Genomic DNA, 22,772 nt, shown 5'->3' on the forward strand with positions numbered 1-22,772 from the left:
GATATTTGAATAATAATAACTTAAATATTATATTAAGTATAGTCAAGTGGTGGAGTCGCCATCGCCGTCGTCATCGTCGGGGCGGGATCGTTGCCCACGCCGGTACCTCTACACCAGCCGCCGTGCCGTCGTCATAGTTGTCCGTCGCTCCACGCGACCATACTGCGGCCGGACGCTCGCCCAGCCACCAGAGGGTCTCGCGTGTCACTACGACCGAGCGCACTATGCCCTTGCAACCCGTCGCGCCGTGTGTGGTCGGAGAACGTGATCGGGCGACATACCGCCGTGCACCTTCTCCGTGCTCTTTCCCGTATCCTCCCCTCCTGTCTGTCGCCGTCTTCCAACCGACGTCATCTGCCCAAGGGGGCTTGAACTACTGGGAGCTGCGGACGGTAGTATCGCATCGCCAGCAACACAACACTCGGGAAATGCGTTTCACGCGTTTTCACCCGGCGGATAGTCCACTCCTGCGAAGGGAAACACGTTTCCCGGGTGCTGCTGACGGGTCCACCCAACCGACCAGCTCTCCAAAACTGTTCGTAACTGCCATGCCTATGACCGGATCATTTTCTTTACATAACACACTTCAGGCACTGCTTCTACTTCGCCGCGTGTTCCATTCTCGGAAATCGGGGTGGGATCGACAGGCCCCAACTCCGAGTTCAGGGCGTCGCCACCCGACGGCTTACTGGCCAACGAAATGATCGAGTCCTCGGCTTCAATGACGGTATCGTCTTTTTTCAGGCCTGTGACGTCGAGAGGTGCGTCCTCGGGGTCCGGAGTGGGATCGACATGCTCCGGGTCCGGGAACAGCGCGTCACCGCTCGACAATTGATCACCGGCCAAGAAAATTGGATCCTCAGATTATTCAGCTTTTTCGTCGTCTCTCATCTGCACTGAGTCTCCGATTGATGCTTGTTCAGGAGCCGGAGTGAACTCTACGGGCTCTGGATCTGGTGACAGCGCGTCGGCACTCGAAGTCCGTCGAAAATCACTATCGACGGCCGACTGAAGAGATGCAACGACTCGTACGAGGTTTTCGTCAGTTTCGTCATCATAATTGCTGCTCATTATGTCCACCACGATTTCTTCGAGAATTTCGAGTAGTGTGGCATTTATGGCGTTGATGTTATGTGCCATTTTTTTAAGTGTGCGTAAATATTGTAGTGGTTGAATTGAGAATTGCTAATGAAATAAATACATCATTTCCAAAACAAAGACCGAGGAATTCGAAAATCTCCCAGACGACGACGTGTGTTACTAGCCAGCGCAGGTACTTTCATCGGTCGCATCGGTAAGCAGCGTTAGAATTTTAAGCTCGTTCATTTTCCGAAAAACCATTATTATTAATAGTATTATTATTATTATTGGTAGGTATATATTTTAATATTTTAACGAGGGTTTCTGGAATTTTGATTTGTATTATTCTATACTCCATTTATACTTTTAGGACTTTAGGTGGTCTATTTTTTGTATATATATATAAAAAATTTTGCTTTTTATAATTGAATTACATATATACGAACACACGTTTTTTTCGAATGTTATGTATTTGATACGTGGACGACGAATAAGCACATGTATTATCTGAATATCATTATAATACTATGTTATAACTTATAATTTAATATAATTTAAATAATGGATGGCATCTTCACCTATTATAGTTATGATGTATAAATAGTTTATGTAGGCAGTGATATCAATTTTGTAAGTAAGATTATCTTTGAAGTCCATCAACTCGAGCACTTTACTTTTACTTAAATTAGTTTTTACTTTATTCAAGACTTATTTTAAGTAATATAAGATATAATTGTTAAGAACCTAATTTAGAAACTATTTAAATATCAATTTTAATACAAATAAATAAAGTTTGATAATTGTCTTTGTATTAAATAATTTTATTAAACAAGAAAAATGTATTCTTTTGTCTGTATAACTTTTTCAATTGTATATACAACTGTATATGCAACTGTAACATTTTATTTTTTTTTGCTTTCTTACTTTTAACCTAACCCTAAACGGCGCAGCACAACATGCGGCGGACGAATTTCTTCGTCCAGCTCCAAATTGTGCGTCGCCGTTTGGGATGTATAGGCTCGCTGGCCAACAACTCCTGACAAGTGACGTCACTAAATTTGTCATGCGCTTCGGATTCTGGTTGGTCCGCCAGTGAACAACGTAGAAGGACGTTCGGTGCTGAGGACCACCGACGGCCACCGAATTCGCTTGTCTTCAGGATGCTAGCCGATGTTACCCGAAGCTCCGGCTCAGACGTACACGTTGTCGTGTCAACTCTGTCCGATGTATCCACAACGGGGGAACTAATCGCATGGTCGACCAACTTCCTCTCCGTCAACTGCAGCTTGATAGATCCAGACGAAGTAAACATATTCAAAAAAACGAATTAAGCTAAGTACAATGATATAGCAGACTCGCAAGTCGATGCTTCAATGTAGAGTAGCAAGTGGGTAATGACTCATATGTCAATAATCTTCGAGTGACAAAAATAATTTATACTAGTCAAACCTATCGCAACGATGTTTTGTTGATTTTGTATCAGCCAGAAGAGGTACTCTATTAAATATTGTTACAAATACATTAATTTAAAATTTAAAAAAAAACAAAAGTTTTGATTATATGAGTCTTGAGTCGACCTTTATGTTTGTTTTTTTTTTAACAGGAATGTTGCTCTTCTGTGATAATATCAATTTTGTTACACTATGGAACCTGTAGGAGGAGTTAGCTGAAGAAAAGATGAAAAGGTGGCAGTGTATACGTTGGCACCTCCTTTATTTTCATGGATTATTAGCCAGATATGAAATTACTTAAATGACAATAATAAATTATATTAAAACATGTTGTATACATTTTACAATTAATGTTTATAATTAATTATAAATTATTTTATATAGTTTGTTAAGGTAAACGGAGTCAATTTAGTAGATTGCAAAGTTCCGCAGATTGATATTGGGACAAAAAATAAACCGCACTAGTCCCCCTCCCTACAAGTACGTTTTTGAGTGAGGAATACTTTTCACGTTATGTTAACTAGGTTTTATACTCATAAGTAGTCTAGTATAGTCATATTATGTAGAATAATTTATGTTTTACTAATATTATATATATATTTTCTTAATATTGTTATTTTTTAATAAATTAAAATAGTTTACTAACCTGCCAACGTTAAATTTGTTAAAAGAACATAGGTTCAATATTAGGTAACTTAATATATTAATATTAATTGATATAGTAAAATAATATCAATATTTATTTTATAATTAAAAAAAATATATGCATCAGCAGGTTTTAGTTCTATGTGTGGGTGGGTGGGTTACGACTTACGGATAGCTTCAGTATTTGTCCCTAAGAATAATATGTTTGTGACGCCACTGTATGTAGGTATATAATATCTGTAATGTAAATGGTAAAATCTACCTATATATTATGCAGGTGCAATAAAGTCAAAATAAATCCTTCGAACTTGGTGCAACATATGTTCCCGCAAACCATAGTATTATACTCAAGCCTGGGAAAGTTAATAGATTGTAATACTTACTTACAGTCACATAATTCATATACCACCCCCCCCCCCAAAAAAAAAATTAAATTAAACTAATTCCAAACAAAATGTACCATGCTACTAGATATTTTTTCACTGCACTATGTCTCAAAAACTATCCCCTATTTTTCATAAAAATTCGTATTGCAAATGTTTTACGGACTATCATATGGTACAGTTCAACAAACTAAAAAAGTATACTTATTGAAATATAAATTTAAAAACAAATGACACTTTGTACTAAAATTGGCTAAATACTATGTCTATGACTGAGCTATTATGTATTCCTTTTTTTTGTTGTCAAATTTCATTTTTATTTTTTTCTTCTTAATTTTCTGCTTGAACCAACTAGGTATTTGAAAACCACCTATGTGTGGCACGTCTTTTTTTTTGTTCAATTAATAAGTAAACTTATTTTTTGTTTCTTTTTTTGTATTGTCGAATATATTAATCAATCGTTATAGACTAATAAAATCGTTAAAATATAATTTTTTAACACGTTACTCGTTTATACATTGTAATGACAAGTGACCACCGACTTGCAGTATAAATGCTACACTCGCTCATTATATAATATATTATGTTCTATAAATATTTATACCATCTAACACTAAACGCGACGAAAACTGTGAAATAAATTAAAAAATAATGCATAACACCTACGGAATACAAATACGGCAAAGATCGGTTTAGTAGTTATAAGTACCTACTCTTATTTCATATCGACATTTCAGAATTTTCCATAGGTACTTAAACGTAAAGTAAATGTAATTTAGACTGCCGGGTGTAGATTCTACTATTATTTTATGATGGAATTATTGGTAATACATTTTAGCACTGGATCTGTCACTAGTGATGCAACAAAGTGACTAAGTAAAAGTTTTCTACTCATACTAGGTCTATCACACATTTAACCGGTGCTAAAGTACATAGACTTATGGTTGTTGTATTTATACTAGTCTATAATCTGGCGGACTGTTTGAAATAAAATAGAATTCCATTAATGGACAACTCATTTACCCAATTTTTTCAATAATATTCAATAACTGAAGGAATTTAAATTTTGTAAAAAACAAATAAAAAACATAAATGTACTTCAAATAGAAAATTCTGAGTTGTTTAGAATTGAGAATTATAAATAATTAAGTCCTTAAAAGTTACAATTCTCAGGGAACTATATTTCATAATAACTAATAATTTAGGCATATAGCTTATCTTTATATTTTATACAATTTAAGGCTTAAACATTCAATGCTAAGATTATTAGCCTACTACAAAGTACTACATGTAGGACTTAGCACTTGACGTAGGCACAGTTGATGAGACTAGTATCAACTAGTCCGATTTAGAATTAATATTAGAGTATAATTACTATTTTTAGCCAAATTGTAACATACACTCATTTATAAATCGAAACTGAGAAGACTGTTAGGTATAGGATGAATGAAAAATAAATAAATAAATAATAAAAAGGAATTCATTTTAACTAACAAGTTGCATTAAATGGATAACTGAAAAAGCTTAGATGTATTATATTATACAATTGAGTTATTTTATGAAACACATTATTATCATATCGATTCAATTATAATTGTTGAGGTCAACAAATAGCACAACTAAACTAACAAAAAAACTAATTAAACACAATGCTTATTTAAATAAAAGAATTTTTTAATATATATATCAAAAAAATCAATTTATGTATTTAACATTATTTTAGCATTTTATTGTAATATATCAGTAAATTAATTTGAGTTCAAGTTATTTATCAAACAATGTTTCAGCTTAAAACCGTTTTTAAATTTATTATCATATATTATAGTGTATTGACAAAAAAATTAATCAAATTAAATGGTGTCATAGTATTTGGTAAAAAAACAATACTAATACAAAGTTGAAATATTGAATATAATATAGATTTACACTCAAAGAGAACAATCAACGTTATTACAATAGTTGAAAAAATCACTACTTGAAAAAAAATAATAACAAAATAGTAAAATACTTAAAATATTTAGTGGGAAAAAAGTATTTTATCTCACATATTAATATATATTATACTAAAACTTAAGCATAATGATTATTAATGTGAACATCTTGTTTTTTTTAAAGATTTTGATTATCACAAATATTATTTAACAAATGATAAATTTGTTAGGTAATTTTGACAATTAATAAGAAAAGTTAAAATAAGTACTCAGTTTATGTTATAAGTCATTAAGAAATTAAAATTATAAGTCAAAATATATATACCTATATATAAGATGAGATTGAATTTAATTAGGTACATTATTCATATTTGCTCATATTTCCAATTACTCCTCTCACTGTCTTTTCTACTACTGCAGCTACTAAATTTGGATCAAATTGGCCACCAACATCCTTAGATTGGGACACAGACGATGAATCAGAATATTCATTTTTTCTCCATACCTGCCCAGAATTATAAGACCTGCCACCATCATATGGTTTTCTATCATAGCGACTATTTCTATAACGATCTGAATAACTACTGCCACGGTCATAATCATCCCAACCTCCATTATCATAGTAGTGATCACGACTATTGTAGGAATCTCGACTTCCTCTCATACGACTACCATAGGGGTTTCCACCACTTCCACCACCACCGCCGCCGCCTCCACCACTGCGTCCACCACCACCGCCACGTGACCTTTGGTCCTTATCTTTAGGCATGGCAACAGATACACTGAGACGAATATCTTTGATGGTATGATCCTGATCAAGGGCAGTGAGTGCAGCATCTGGTTTGGTAAATGATACAAAAGCAATGCCTTTAAATGGACGAGGAACAAAGACTTCAACAATATCTCCAAATTTTTTAAAATAGTCTTCTAGATCTTCTTGAGTTATACTTTCAGTCAGTTGACCAACAAATATTTTCTTCGGCGCTTCATTTATAAATGCATCCTAAAATCAATTTGATTATGTTAACAGAGTAAAACAATAACATTAATAGCAATACTTTCATGACAGAAAACACATTTAAATTAATAGGTAAATGAATACCCCCATTAGGTATGAAATTAAAAAAATATTTATCTAAAATATAACATAATAATATGGTGAAATACTATATAAATTAAAACGATATCAGTAGATACATCATACATTTTAATTTCAGTCATAACCACAGTACAAAAGTTATTTGATCAATTGCATTGATAAGGAATATTTTATTTATTATTATTATTATTATTACTACAATTATTACAATTAAACAGCTATTTGTTCATAAAAAAAAATAATGAGTTTAAATTCAATTCAACTGGCTTAAATTGCTATAGTTGAATTTTTAATTTGTAAAATTATTTAAAATAGCTTATAATATTTTCTTAAATTGGAATTACTCATGGTTTATTTTTAAAAAAATTGTCTTTTTGAAACAACTATTTAAAAACTAAAATATATATACTTTATATTTACAGTAGAATGTCAAGAATTCTGACAAACTAGAGTCATTATAAGTGATAAGTGAGAGCAAAGTAACAATTTATTTGAATAACTGATCGATGAATAGATAGAAGTTAGTAATGAGATTTATATTTTTGTAAACTGTAAAATGCTCACAATATGCTTGAAAATTAAAATATCAAAAACAACCAATGTAGGCCTTAGATATTCTCATACCTATAAATGCGGCATATACTGAATTAGTATGACGGATACAATACATGCAAGTATAATACCTGCTTAGTAGAAAATAAAGTAAAAATATACTGATATAATTACATACATAAATTAAATGATAATTATTTTATAATTGATATTTGATATTCATTTTTTGATTTAGAACAAACTATATCATGTTTCTTCAACTACTAAATTGTTTAGAGAAATAATGAACACATTATAGATAGATAATTTCAACAATTTTGCAGCAAAAATATTTATCGTTTATAAATTCTTTAAAACATTCATTTTTATCTTTCACTAATATTGAATTAAATAGTTATTTATTAATAACAGGAAGATTGTTTCAAAAGGTTTAGTGTACAAAAATGATTTAAATTTTTTTAATTAAAGATATAATGTCTTTTAAAGTTAATTGGAAATTGAGATTTTACCGTACATGCAATAACAAACATCAAACTTTAAATATGCCCCTCAATTGATTGTATCTCAAAATTAAGAAAAAAATTTTTCAACCAATGAAAATATAGTGCATTATATTTTATTGAGAGGACTATTTTGTTGTCTCCAGCATACAAATATGTTGCATAGTAAATGCACATTAAATTCTAAAAAGGTGAATTCCAATGTTTGTTTTATTTTAAGTTGCTATAATATTATGACTATAATATTATATCCATCAATCTATGAAAGTTTTTCTGTAACGCCAATAAAAAATTGAAGAGATATTTAAATTGAAAATTAAATTATTTTTAATAAATATGCAGAAAAAATAGAAATTTATCTGCTTAAAATACCTACAAAGCTATTGTAAAATGTTTATTTTTAATACAAGGTTTTAAAAGGTTTTTATACTGTTAATAATTTGACTAAAAATTTGCAGATAGCAAAGAGTATTGGTGAAATGTATTGGTAACTACCTGTTTTCACTTATGCTATCTTTACAAACATATTAAAATTAATAAATTAGGTCTATGTAGTGTGTACATAATTGAGTAATAATTAACCTTCTTCCTACAAATGTTTACCAATTTGTGCTTGTGTATCTTACAAATATAATATAAATTAATATAGCTTAATTTAAGTTATAAAACGTTTAAAATTGGATGTACCTAACATAATCATTAATTTCAATAAAATTAATTTAGCAGTATATTATAAGTACCTTAATGTTTGGTATTTTAATCTCACATCGCCTTCCATTTATCACATGAGAATCTAACATTGACCGCACTTGAGATTCTTGTTCTTTAAATCGTATGAATCCAAAACCTCTTGATCTACCATCAGTTGTCTTTTTAATCTAAATTAAAAAATGAAATGAAAATAAAATACCTAACTTGTTACTACACATAATTGATAAATTGGAAGATTAAATTCGAACACTAAAAATATATTTTCACAAACCAAATATAAAGAACTAACTTTATATCACATTCATACATTTCCTAATTTACAAACCCTTTTTTCTTTGTTATTTTATTTAACTAACTTGTGCCATGCGCAGTTCACCGTATTTACTAAAGTAACTTTCTAAGTCCTCATCAGTCGTTTTCCATGGTAAACCGAGCACAAGTAAATCACGATTCTTCCAAGCTGTTGATGTTGCCTCAGACTTGGGATCCTTGGATGCTCGCTCAACATCACTTTCAAATTCTTCGTTCAATTTCCTTTTCTGTCCATTATCTGAACACACATATCATTATCATTCCTCAACATTATAAAATGGTTACATATAATTTCACATGATTCCTTAAATACATCAAACTTATTTAAGAAATATTATGTAAATAATTTAAATAGGTACCTAGATAATATTTTAATATATATGTTTAGATGAGGGTTTAGACTTGTTCAACAAGGTTTTCATTCTTACATAAAAGTTGAATACTTAGATTTCATTAGAATTCAAAATGAAAACAATAAATTCTATGAAACTATATTCATACAATTTTATACAAACATAAATGAGAATGAATACCTAGTTCCAACACTTGTTGAGTTTTCAACACATAACTTCACCATAATAATATGGAATGAACCATTAACAGAAACCATTTTAATTATAAAAAGATGTTACTGTCTGTTTATTAGACGATTCCGATTGACTGAAACCTTTTTCCAATATTCTCATACATAGGTATCGTCTCAAATTAAATAAATCAATTATACAAACATACCTATAATATAATGTATATTATACAACATTGGTACATAGTTTTAATAATCAAACCAACATACCCTTGTTGAAGGAGCAAAAGTATACAATGTCGCCCCACCCATCATCAGTAGGTGGATGCAGCTTATCATCGGCAAGCCGCAGAGCTCGGGTTCGGCCATTATCCGGAGCTACGTACTTTAAGCCACAAGCATCCGGATATTGTGCACGAAGCGTGGACAACAAGAGGGTACCATCTTTTTCCAGCGGCAAGTCCACCACCTCTTTATCGCCGTCATTTGTTTCAGAAACTTGGACGAACGACATGGCGTTGACCAAACGGAAAATTCACCAATGACTTCTGAAAGATAGTTTACTGTCTTACTGATTGTATCGAGTCGTGTAAGGACGTTAGACAACGTACAAATAAAATAAGTTAACAGTTGAACGCAAAGTACTAAACAGCACGTAACAATTCCTGGAGTACTGGCCACTGAAGTAAAAACACGTAAACGAAACTACGTAAGATCAAGACACTAACGTACACACGCACATACGCAATGCGCTCAGCCGTCAGTCGCAGACCTAAGACTAGTAAATAGTCGACGGTAGAGTAAGTTATACAGTAAAGTTGTACACTACACCACTACAGAGTGCACTCGGTACAGACTACAATACTACGGATATACCTATATCTAAAATCGGGATTCGTGCTGCAAAGTACCTCGGGATCGTACCAGTGTACCACAACTATATTATGCGTCGTACGGACGCATCGTGCACAATATTATTGTAAGCACGATCATGTGTCAGTGGAAAGTGGACACACTGCAACCATTGTTACCAACCGAATATTATTCCTATGGTCATGTTTTGCCCGGTTGATATTATCAAACATTTTTTTTTAAATTTTCAAAATGTTCACAAAGTTATAATACTCGCTCTAAAATTAAAATATCAAACAATTGCCAACGGGAGCCCTGGATAATATAATTACTAAATTACACTTATATTTAATAATAGGTGAATTCACTCTCTGATATTCAAAATAATTTAGTACAATGAATTATTCTGAAAATGTGAACGTGAAATTTAACAAGTTATGCGTTAATATAGGGTCACAATACCCGATCCACGATCAATTTTATCGTATCAATTATTATTGATCGATGAATATCCAAATAGTTTTGATATTTTCAATACTTCGAACACGCCTTCAATATCATCAATACACGATCAACATTATTAGCTATATAAGTACGTTTATTAATACAATAATTTGATCGTGACATTGTGTTAATGGGTTCTTTAAGGTGGAGTGAACACAGAATCTGTTCAGAATCATCAATTATGATGAATATTCATCGTTATACATTTATTGAGTAATCACTAACCATCTGTAACTAATGGTTAGATATACACAAGCCCGGATTAAGACATTTTGAGGTCCTGGGACCAAAGTTTTAAATGAGGACCCGGTACGAAAAAAAAATTATGTATGTATTATAGTATATACCAATTATAATAAAAATATTTATAATACATATCAATAAATAATTAATAATGTATAACTTTATTTATAATATATAATTTAAAAGCTTTTACCCTCGCTTTTGTTTGACGAAATTCATTAATTATTATTTCACAATTAATTATTTTAAGAATCTCGTTTTCAGATGCCAGAATCAAAACGCAGTCAAATTGTTTTGGTTTAATGTTGATCTGTATCTGTTCTTGACTCTATTGAATTTTGAAAAAGCTCTTTCGGCTGAACAGTTTGAACTTGGTATAGTTAAAAGTTAAAAATTTTATTTGTTTGACTTAATTGACTGTAGGACGTAGGTCTGTACATTATCAAGTACTACTTTACTAGTCTATTCTCTATAGCGTTTAATATATTTTATAGGTATGTATTATTTATAGTTAAAATGTATGAGTTTATATTCAATCGTGTCAAATGTCGTCAGAAATATAATCATCAATTTTTTATTTTATGTGATATTTTATGAAACGTCATAGTTTACAATGAAATAAGTAATGGAAAAATTAGTTTGAGGCTCTAAATAAATTTAAATTATTGGGGCCCGATGATCGTGGCTCCCCCTGGACCTCCCATATCCAGGCTTAGATATAGACATATTATATCCATGGTATAGACTATAGAAGGTATGTATCAAACTTCTTGGTCTTTAAAGTAATTTGAAAAATGTATAAAATATTATTTATCTATATTTAATATTAGATTTGTATGCGTATGTATATGAAATAATATATGACTCACGTGGTTAGACTTTTTAAATATTCTATGACTATTCTCATGCCTGATATAGGTATATATTAAATTACAAAAAAACATGGTCTGGCAAATTTTTTTTTTAGCTTCTTTTTTCATTAGTCGTTTAATCGTGAAAATAAGATATACAATTTATTACCTAGGTATTTAGTGAATGATAAGTAAAGGTGTTCTCGAAATAATACAAATAAAAACTACCAATAAAATACAATCGCAATCACGTACGGTTTCACTTGCGTATAGATTGGAAAAACGCGTCAATATGTGAAACGATCAATTCGTCAATTAATACATAAATAATATCATGCAATTAACGTATGATATGTAAATGAGAAAATAATCCGTGTGAAACTGCCCTAACTTTCTTGTAATAATAGGAGAATTTAAAAAGGAATAACGGTAATATTGAAAATATTGTATTAAGTTTTGGATTATAAAAATATATTACTACATTTAAGTTCCACGTGATTTCGTATCATTTTTTTTGAATACTTAGTTGTGGACGTTGTGGTTAGGTTAGCAGTGTCGTAAGTATGAAATCTGCACATAGAACTTCGTGAAATTGTAGATAGACTGTTATAAAATACAATAAATACAACTTACAAGTATTTTAAATCATTATTTTTTTTAATAATTATAAGAATTTAATAATAAATATAATTACTATAGGAAAATGACAATAATATACAATATAGTTAGTAATTACATTTATCCAATTATGACTTATGTAGTTGTATTTTACTACGCATCTCAGGTATTCGTATATCTATGCTATACCTAGTACCAATATACTTATACCAACTGAAAATCAGACCAATATCAGACTTGGAGTCAGCTCGACATTCAATTATAAACGTGTATTATAAAATATAAATTATTAAGACAGTATAGCACACCTAGAGTTTTTGGACATAGCGTTTAATGTAGCCGCAGCGCCGAAGGCATTTAAAACTCTACTTATTTTCCTTACACGCTATTGTTAAAGCGTAAATAAATGGTTTTTAAATGCGTTTGATATAACAATTAACGAGACATGGTAAATACTCAAACATGTCTTCTCTGTCCCTCGTGATACGCACCTAGTTTTCATCCGGCACATCAATTTTCAACTACCAAGGTTTGTGATTTTTATTTAAGTAAAAACTTTGTTAATTTCGATTCCAAAATAAAAACAAGTACATTAAATAATTTAAATGGCATAAAAAAGTGTATATAGTTTATGATATATTGATATGTATTAAAAAATAAATAAAAACAAAATAAGTTAATAGAAACTAGACTTCGGTGATGGTGGGTACACCCACTTAACTCCAAAGGCTACCTAAAGAGCAATTTCAAGTAACTTTTGTGTCGTTAAGAATGATGAATCGAGGTTTTCAAATAATATAATATATCAAAAGTTGTTAAGTTGTGATTTGTGAGTGTAAACAGTGTAGTTGTATAGTTGTTGTGTGTATATTAATTATTATGAAATGGCAAGTGTTTAATTTAAAAATAATAAAAGCAATTAATTCATAACAATTTGTTTTCTGTATTATAAGAATAAGAGTGTAGGATATATTACACATAAAAAAATAATATAATTAAATATATTGTATAGATGATAATGGTGATGTATTTAAAAACGGTTAATTCATTCGACATAAATCTTAAAAATATTATAAAAATAAACATCTTAGTTTAAACTGAAATTAAAAAATAGTAAAGAAACTGTACATAAATAAAAAAAAAACAATCGTATGTAAGACTGTGGCTTATGTTTTCATGGTGTGTTATTCAACATTCCATAAGGGACAATACCGTTGGTCTCCAGGTAAAAAATCCCACTTGCTCTAAAAAATATTGATGACAAAAAAAATAATGAATACAATTAAAATTGTTTTTCCAGTTTAAGCGAGTTCACGAATGCATATATTATGTAGGTATACTTAATACTTATATAGCTATATAGTTATAATTTATAACATTACACATTTTTAGTGTAATATATTAGCATTTTGTCAACAATTATTATTCGTTCTCGATGTAATATATTAAGCGTATCTAATGCTGCCGTATAATATAATATACTCAATGTCGTGGTGCCATCATTTAATTGTTTTATTATTCATTTTATGTTAGAATAATTTACCTACATAAATTCAAATACGATTAACTACCTACATTAAGATACTTAAAAAATGGAGTGATAACAATTCGAAGACCCCATGCGTAAAAGAATTAAGTAATAAATAGGTGGATTTATAATATAACCTACTATCGTTACCGTTATTATATAATTTACTAGTTGTATGTACCTGTACAAGTCGAGTTTACTTTGTTTTTTCTTGGAAGTACCTATAATATGTAAAACAGTAAGGATTTATTTTTTTGTATTCTAAAAATACGAAAACTGGATCAGAGAAACGATTTTAATTACATCGATTCACTTATAATAACTTGAATTTTATTGTTTAGATGCCTACTTAACTTCGTTCAGCGAATTATTTTTAAAATCAATATTCCTGGCTTGACTACTTTTTAGTTTTGAATCCCGTTGTACGAGTATTGAGACAAGATATTAAAAATATAATACACATATATTGGCAGATTATCTTTGAAGCATTACTTAAAATGTAAATAAATTATAATATGCTCAGAAAAAAATTTAAAGTTATAAATATGATTTAAATCCAGATAATTATATATGTATACACAGGAATGCTGTACTTTCCACAGTTATATTTTATTATTCAATATATTTTCCACGTGTACAAATATTCACCAACCCAGAATTATAGAAGTCCTTAAAATCTTAAATTTTGCATAAACAATTAGTTTACAAACATAACTCTGCTCAATTTTAAGGAGCATTGTATAGGCAACTATTCGTTATTTTTAATATCCCATAACAATACAATTCTGGTGGTCATCGTACATATTCGTATACTTAAGTTAATCAATTATAATTTAAACTTTATAAGTATTTTTCTTACTTTGGATTTGCGTCATGCCCCATATAACTTTTATTATTATTTTTGCATTCGCCACTCGTATACTCATCCCATGAAGGACATTCTGTAGCTAAAAATGAATTTCTATGATAGATTGAATCTGTGTAAAATTGATGCGATCTCGAATGGCTGCAACCGACTGTAAATTATCCAGCACACAGCACATTTTTAGTTGATAATAATATTATGTATAATGTCCAATGAGAGATAATCGTCTAAACTGTATACCAATTAAAATAATTTGCCTTACTTGGCTATTAATTTACTTTCATTAAAACTGCCAAATTCATGTTTATTTTCAATCATCTGCACAAAATGTTTAGTTACTTATCACCTCATCATCGCAGGAACTTACTGAGCTTTGCTATGCCGCTTGGCGTGTATGATTCAAAACATCCAGGTTGAGGGGGTTTCCCCTCGTTTGGATAAAAATCAGCGTGTCCTAAAGGTTTTGAGTATCCAGCTGTTCCTATCGCCGTATGGATTACATCCACAAATGTTGCATCAGTATTGTCTAGGTGGTCTGAACGAAGTGACACGTACTCAAATCCAGGACCAGCAGGGTCTAGACCTGAATTTTGCAGCAGAATAACAATTATGTGGAAAAAAGATAAAAGGGGAATAATAGTGATATTAAAAAACAACAGTACCTATACTTATTTTAGGATTTTTTAATATTTCATTGTTTTTTAGAGCGTATAGTTCCTAGACCATCCCTGGTAATAACCATGGCTGATTATTATGATATTTTATCATTATAGCATGTTTATACCTGTAATTCTGCCAATTTTCCCAAGGCTGAATGCAGCACCACATGCCCCGGACACGTGAGCACCGAGACTATGACCGATAACATGAATATCAGACGGATCAATTACCGCGAGGTTGACAACATTTTCCAAGAATTTGGCGATTATGGAACCCACCTGAGCAGTCAAAAAAGCCGGCATTGGGTACATTATGTTTTTTGCCACCCGATTCCAGTCAGCGGTGATAATGTTGAATTCTCCAGCATCCACATATGCTGAATAGGTATTCGAAAATAAAAATATATAGTTTTAATTGTTTTGCATTCAAAATAATGTTTTATAATATTTAGTAATACGAGTATGTCACAGCTTTTTTGTTACTAATAGGCTGCAGGCAGGACCAGGACTTAACAGTTAGCATCTGAATTAACCAGGACTCGTTTTACCCGTAAGACCCATTGAGAATCCGAACGGCCGTAACACATTTCCACCAAAAGTGTACCTTTCCCTTATCCACCAAATGAGATCTACTTAATTTAACCACGTTTTTACCAAAACAATTTGTATACTACGCTTATATTAAAACCTTTAATACAATAATAATTTTATTCAACATACTAATTCTGGGTTGAAAAAATTATATATTATTGTATACTTGGCACTTGCTATGTAGCTACTAGCTATGTATATAGTACTCATATATACATTTAATTGGCTGATTTTTATTTTTATATTGTAGATTACCTATACTTTTCGTGAGTTTTTCAAATGGTGTAAAATGTATGTATGCATATATAAATAAACACATATAAACAATATACACTGTACCTTCATCGTATTTGATTGTATATGATAAACCGTTACCGTACTCACCTTTTATGTCGATTATCTAATATTTTCTAAAGTATGTTGTATACAAATATCAACCAATTATATGTATATAGGTACAATTTTCATAGCTAAGTTATACTATAATACATCCTTTTTTTCCCATTTTTATATTTGACCATTTTTTAAAATAAAATTCAGTGTTGAATCACTAGAATATATCCAGTATCAACCTCACTAAAAACCGAATAAATAAATCAGATGCAAAATCCTGGATTGGACACTTTATTTTAAAGTTTTGTATAATCTACTTTAACTTTACTATCAAAATATAATAAACAATAATATACGATTTCCCTGATTTGAGTTTATAGGTAATATCATTATATCAGAAATTAATAATTTACAGTTGGGGACTTATATATTTAAACATTTTTTTTTTGATTTACCTGTTTTTATAGAAAACACTCCTCTGTCATCTTCGTCTGATCCAAGCCATCCATGCGTTATGACTTTTAAAGGTTTACCCCTAATCCAATGATTGATTATTTGTTTTTCATTTCCAAATTCAATTATTATTGATTTATTATTTCCAAGGTCTCTAAAACAAATACAAATATAAATATCTTAATTTTAAGTGTAAGTACCTCTAGGCTTGTAGAGTTATACAATACTGGTAACATAACATCAGATAAAAAAAATTAAAGTTTTGCAAACTAATAGTTTCAATAAAACATATGACAATGATTAATTTCATATGTTTGTCTAATATATATAGTAAATAATGATTATAATAAATTATAACCAAAGTACTACATTTACTATTTCAGTACGGAGCTTAAATATTATGTAAAACTTATTTAATGTTACATACGAGTTCCAATAGACAAAATCTAAGCTAGTCCCATCGACAAAAATTGATCGAGGGTCTGAATATTCTGCAGACTGAGCAATTTCTTCATCTACGACCGTGTCTCGTTGAATCGGGACGCTGTCATTTTCAACCACATCTTGTTGTAACGGGGTGTTGTAATTTTCGACCGGATTGTTGTTGATTAAATTTTGCCAAATGTAACTCAACAAACGAGCTAAATTTTGAAAGAGATTTGACGTTATTAAAAAAAATACATAGTATAAAGGTTAGAAGGATCGAAGGTGTATTAAGACTTAGTATATATTATAATATTTTCTTACGATAAAAAAAGAAAATATAATAATAATAACAACTACACGCTGGTGACAAATTATTCAGGTTGAAATAATAAAATGGTATACAGAGGCGCTTAACATTTTATAATTGATAATTTTACTTGAATCAAAACAAAGAGGTAGATAGATTACAAAAATCGAAATCATAGTTTATTCCTGACGGTGGGTGAATTGTATACGAACCATCGATCGGATTGATTGCTAACAGTAGGAGCAGTGGTAGGACGACTGCAGTAATAGTCGTTATGAATTTCATTTCAAGGATAAATATTGTACACTGTACAGTTATATATATACACGTACTATCCCAATACACGCTTATTGAAGTGTGGTGGATATGCCGACCATAAGCTTGTAAGGATTGGCGGTCGATAAAGAAACTATCGCGGTACACCTGGGAGTTAACTTTTATTTCTTTATTTGTTTAACTATTGCAGTCGGCAATTATTGTTTTACGTTCTATCGGTTTAATGATGTAAGTGGGTTGGCGGTTGAGGGGAAGAAGGGGTGGCAGTGCATACATTTAGATGTATTTATACTGCACACATGCAGTAGTAATTAAACGACAATGATAATTGTATACGTAACCATAATCAAGTAATCACATTTTATGATTGTCCGAATGTTCGGCCACTTGTTGACTTATCGCGTGCATAGGGAAGTAAACGTGTCGCGGTTAATAGGTGTCGTATAATAGGCATACTACTATGCATAATGTCATGATGATATGTATACGATTTATAACCGCCTGGTGTGTATTTGTTTTAATTTTTAATTACCGTTAATATACATTATTGGCTGCAATTGTATGTACAAAAGTAAATTTACACCTATGTAAATTAAACGCAAGGCACCGCGTATCAACTTCAACTGCAACGACATGTAGATAGAGTGTAGGTGTATATTAATATATTATACAGAAATATTTGTTGAAGAAGTAGCAAACAATAAACAACGGCTATTATAATTCACCAAATGAAAGTGAATATACATTCAGGAATTATATAATTTATACTATGTTATCACTTATCGTTATGGTATAGGTAAATAGATCGAAGTTACGTTTTTTCGTAGGTATTTAGGTAATATTGAACGGTCCTAATTTAAGTAAATAAACATATTGAATTCATCGGTGACTGTGTCACCACGATGAGGATATGTTTACAAATAACTGTGAAATGTTGTATAAAGGTTCAGTGTTTCGTTTTATTTTATACAACTGTATTTCAATTTGTTTTGTTATACACTTATAGGTACCTATAGTGTGTTGTTATAATAATATTATTAAATTAAATTATTTTAGCATCTATTTATTTGCTTATATAGTTTTGTTAAAAAGAAAAAATTAGCGTAAAAATGTTTTCTATCTAATCCCTTGATAAACAGAGTATAGTTAATTTTTAGTGCCTCTAAAATCATACCAACTATATAACCTACTATAGGGATTAGGGGTGTATACATTTATAACCCGGGGGCAATATCCAGCCCATAGTCATTTATTAACCAGCTGTGGAAGTATTGTATGTTTTATTTTGAATAAGTAATATACAATCTGCATCAGTTGACTACACAATAAGCATATATGTACTAAGAGTAAAAAAAAACATGAATTAATTGGAAGAAAAAACCCATCCAATGTTGACAATTGAGGAGCTCAGTACACATGTTAGTTACATAAAAGATCTCGAAAAATCTCGACACCACTTGGCACTTAGAAGTCGTTTTGGAGGATGGCCGAATCGGAATATGGTGGCAAACGCTAGGTTACTAATTATTAGAAGATTTGTATGAGTTGTAAGTTGTCCTGTCATGAAACTTTTTACAATAGAGATTGGCTTTTTCATTAAGTGTCTTTAGATTAAGATTTGTGTGAGGACTGTGGTCTGTGGAGTGTGTGATTTGATATACATAATAAGATTTGAAAATTTCCTGAGAGCAAAATTTTGAAAGGTTTGAATTTTGTTTAAGTTTGACTTTTTTGCGTTTTCCCAGAGCAGAATTCCATGTAGCTAGATAGTATTTTAAGTTAAATCACAATTATTTAGAACTTACTCATTATCTATTAAAATTTTACATTGAACAAAAAAATTGAAAAGAAAAGAAATTAATATAATACATTATATATTTATTTAAAAATGTATAAAACAAAATATAAATTAATATTTTTTTAGTTTCTTATTGCTTATCTTCAATTACGTTGTTAATCAGACTCATGGAAACGTGTCACGGCGTTATTGTTTTTATGTCGTTTAATAATAGAAATAACGTTATCGTTTCGCACGAACACTTAAGTCGTTATCCGTCACCAATATAAATTTAGTTGTTATTACGTTCTACGCAGAAATATAATCAAGTCTCCTGCAGCCATGCCGCAGCCGCTGTTCGAATTGGTACGTTGGAAATAATACACTTTTTAGATAAGAACGGATCGTAAATCGTATTAACGGATTCGTTTTTATACACCCAAATCACTACTAAGGGGGGGGAGGCTGATGTCCCGGGCCTCAAGATAATCACGGCTTACATTTATTACTGTAATATATAATAGTACCTATATAATTTATTTGTATATTATACATCAATATCAATCAACATTAAAAAATACAATTTAAAAAACAAAATAGCAAAAACAAAAATTTATTTGTAATTTAAGTTAAAAGCCTCACCAAAAAATTAGCCCCGGGCACCAAATTCAAAGCGGGACTCTATTTATATACCGTATAGTCCAGAGCTTCTCAACCTTTTATTTGAAACGACACACGTACAATACATATAAATAAACAAATTTTGGAGTATATACATTACAGTAATACACGACGTTAGTGTGTCGAGTGTGTCGCGACACTTCGGTTGCAAACTTGTAAACCACTGGTAAAGTTAGTGTATACTCTGTATATTATATTATAAGTACAATATACCTAAATATAGGCTACAGTAGATATATAGGAGTTTAGGAAAAAAAAGCAAGTGAATAAAAAGAAAAGGAAAAAAAGCAAGTGAAAAAAAGCATATGGAAAAAAGCAAATTGAAAAAAAAGCATATTGGAAAAAAAGCGAAAACCAATTATTATTATTATAGGTATTAATTATTATAGATAGTTTGTTAAAAAAAAATCAAATAAAAAATAATTCAATAATTAAATATATTGTGTTATAATAAGTCATAAGTGTACGTATTACATGTTAATAAGTGCATAAACATGATAGTGCTATCTAAATCTATCTCTAATCTAATTTTTTTTATAAGTGTCCAAATAGAGGGATGATTATAGCTAACGAGTTTAGAAAATCGATGATTAAATCCATCTGTTTGAATATTAGTACTCTCTGCATTTTTAATAGTTGTTTCGTGTACATTCTACGTAGCAGGTGGGAAGATTGGGGGAATATTTCGAAATTTAGTTTTTTTACCTGGCCGTGAAATTCCAATTGGTCTATTTATTCTCGAAATATAAGTTTGATCAAAATAATTCACTGGTATGCTATAGCATAAGTTATAATCCTAAAATGAATACTTTAGTAGTAATTTTTATTATTAGGTAAAATTTATACCTATATTAATAATAATTGGTTTTCGCTTTTTTTCTAATATGCTTTTTTTTCGTTAGCTTTTTTTCAATTTGTTTTTTTTTCCATATGCTTTTTTTCACTTGCTTTTTTTCCTTTGCTTTTTATTCACTTGCTTTTTTTTCCTAACCCCATATATAGTGTATCTGTATATTAATATATTACATTATTATTATTATTATTTTTATTTTTTTTATTAGCTTTTAGTTTAACTATTACAGCTCAACAATTATTTGATACATTATTATTTATTAGGTATAAAAACGGTATAGCTCGTTATTATTTAATAATTGGGACGAAATTCAAACCAGAGAATTCGATTATCAGTTATTATTTATTTTGAAAATACAAAATACAAAACAGAAATAATAATTTTTTTGTATTAGAAAATACTAAATATATTTCAAATACAATTGAAATACTGCCCTGTATATCAACGGCATAGGAAACTCGTCGGACTTAACTCAAGTATCGTAAAACGGCGAAGCTACTGTTTATTTGTACTGCAAGGTATAAAATGTGATAATAATTTTGAAATAGGTATCAGTAGAGTTGGAAGCATTATTAAGTGGAGAGTTTAAGACGTTTAAGTGGTACTAGAACAGGAGACGATTTATTCAAAACTTTATCAAACTCACTCGAAAATCATGGTTCATATACTCGATTGGTTTGAACATCTCATTAGTTCCTACTATAAACAATGTTATATATCGTAATCATAATAGATTTATTAAATGTTACTTTATCATTATAAGCCATTGCATATTACACGATATACAAAAAACGATTCGGAGCGGAGATGGTGTGTCAGTGTCAGACTGTATTTCTTAGGATATTTTATATTTGTTGTTTCTATTATTACAGGAATTACGGTATGTTGAATTAATTTTAGTCAAAAAATCACATTTATTTGTATTTTATTTTTATTGATATTATAAAAATATACATTATCCTTGATTTATTATTGTGTACCGTATAAGAGGAAGTAGGTACTTCGTATCTATAAAACTTCATTCTTCAATCGAATATGAATTACTTTTTATGAAAATAACGATAAATTATTGTGGTACAATGCTAATTGGCCATTGCCGTATTTAGATAAGAATATTGTAACAAAATAAGCTGCTTTTGTCGGGTAAAAATAACACAAAAGCATTAGGATAATAATAAAACGGTGCGGTTATTGCCAATCAAAAATTCATTTTCATACACCACTTAAAGCAGGCTTATCAATTTAACAAATATCACCTATCATGATCACACTATGCATAATTAAGGTTGTGCACCAATGAAATTAAGGAATTGATCATCAATCGTGGGACATGGCATACGAATGACGCCGTCGCACATTCACATCGACAGCACGTTGGCCTTGGTCATGGAGTGGTGTCCAATCACAGAAGACACTGGGCGGTGCAATATACAAGACATGCCCATAATAATACGTACGTGTGGCTACGGATCGCCAGTGATTTTGTCCTAGGGAATGGATAATTTATTGGATAAACTTAGGGAGGTGTCGCTACCTACCATACAGCTATATGTATTATTTTATATAAACACAGTAAAATAATTTATATTGAACATTTAAAACTAATTATTTTAAATCACATTTTTTTAATACATACCTATTAAGTTATAATTATTACTAAACACTTAATAAAACAAGATCAATTTTTGAGTTTTTTTTTTTGATAGTTCATCAATTACATCTCCGGCATCAAGGGTTATTATGTTTTTATAGACAGCTGACGTGGCTA

The 22,772-nt window shown here is 30.3% G+C and overlaps 2 protein-coding genes across 3 annotated transcripts; both read right to left on the bottom strand.

Moving 5' to 3' along the window:
• Positions 1 to 5,215: 5,215 nt before the first annotated feature.
• LOC111029589 (TAR DNA-binding protein 43-like) lies at positions 5,216 to 10,100 on the bottom strand. 2 transcript variants are annotated; one of them, XM_022308644.1, is made up of 5 exons: positions 9,799 to 10,100; positions 9,458 to 9,732; positions 8,709 to 8,902; positions 8,382 to 8,519; positions 5,216 to 6,493 (listed from the first exon to the last, which is right to left on the bottom strand). In XM_022308644.1, the coding sequence occupies exons 2-5, from the start codon at positions 9,699 to 9,701 to the stop codon at positions 5,852 to 5,854; spliced, it is 1,218 nt and encodes a 405-aa protein (XP_022164336.1). In that variant the 5' UTR covers positions 9,702 to 9,732; positions 9,799 to 10,100; the 3' UTR covers positions 5,216 to 5,851. The 2 variants fall into 2 exon arrangements, with proteins under 2 accessions (XP_022164336.1, XP_022164335.1); XM_022308643.1 differs by having other exon boundaries at positions 9,458 to 9,735.
• Positions 10,101 to 13,204: 3,104 nt separating this feature from the next.
• On the bottom strand, positions 13,205 to 17,893 carry LOC111029619 (lipase member H-B-like). The gene is made up of 7 exons (XM_022308692.1): positions 17,630 to 17,893; positions 17,112 to 17,325; positions 16,687 to 16,838; positions 15,433 to 15,684; positions 15,016 to 15,231; positions 14,643 to 14,799; positions 13,205 to 13,499 (listed from the first exon to the last, which is right to left on the bottom strand). Exons 1-7 carry the CDS (start codon positions 17,700 to 17,702, stop codon positions 13,430 to 13,432), a joined length of 1,134 nt encoding a protein of 377 aa, XP_022164384.1. The 5' UTR covers positions 17,703 to 17,893; the 3' UTR covers positions 13,205 to 13,429.
• Between the last annotated feature and the right edge of the window lie 4,879 nt (positions 17,894 to 22,772).

This window comes from Myzus persicae, unplaced genomic scaffold, assembly GCF_001856785.1.
Source record: "Myzus persicae strain clone G006 unplaced genomic scaffold, MPER_G0061.0, whole genome shotgun sequence".
Classification (NCBI taxonomy): Eukaryota; Metazoa; Arthropoda; class Insecta; order Hemiptera; family Aphididae; genus Myzus; species Myzus persicae.

Coding starts and splice junctions, on each gene's coding strand:
- LOC111029589 (XM_022308644.1), bottom strand. CDS start 9,701: ATGTCGTTCGTCCAAGTTTCTGAAACAAATGACGGCGATAAAGAGGTG. Junction 8,903..9,457: donor CTTTTGCTCCTTCAACAAGG/GTATGTTGGTTT, acceptor ATGTGTGTTCAG/ATAATGGACAGAAAAGGAAA. Junction 8,520..8,708: donor GTGAACTGCGCATGGCACAA/GTTAGTTAAATA, acceptor TTTTTAATTTAG/ATTAAAAAGACAACTGATGG.
- LOC111029619 (XM_022308692.1), bottom strand. CDS start 17,702: ATGAAATTCATAACGACTATTACTGCAGTCGTCCTACCACTGCTCCTA. Junction 17,326..17,629: donor AGCAATCAATCCGATCGATG/GTTCGTATACAA, acceptor TTCAAAATTTAG/CTCGTTTGTTGAGTTACATT. Junction 14,800..15,015: donor AAGCGGCATAGCAAAGCTCA/GTAAGTTCCTGC, acceptor GATAATTTACAG/TCGGTTGCAGCCATTCGAGA.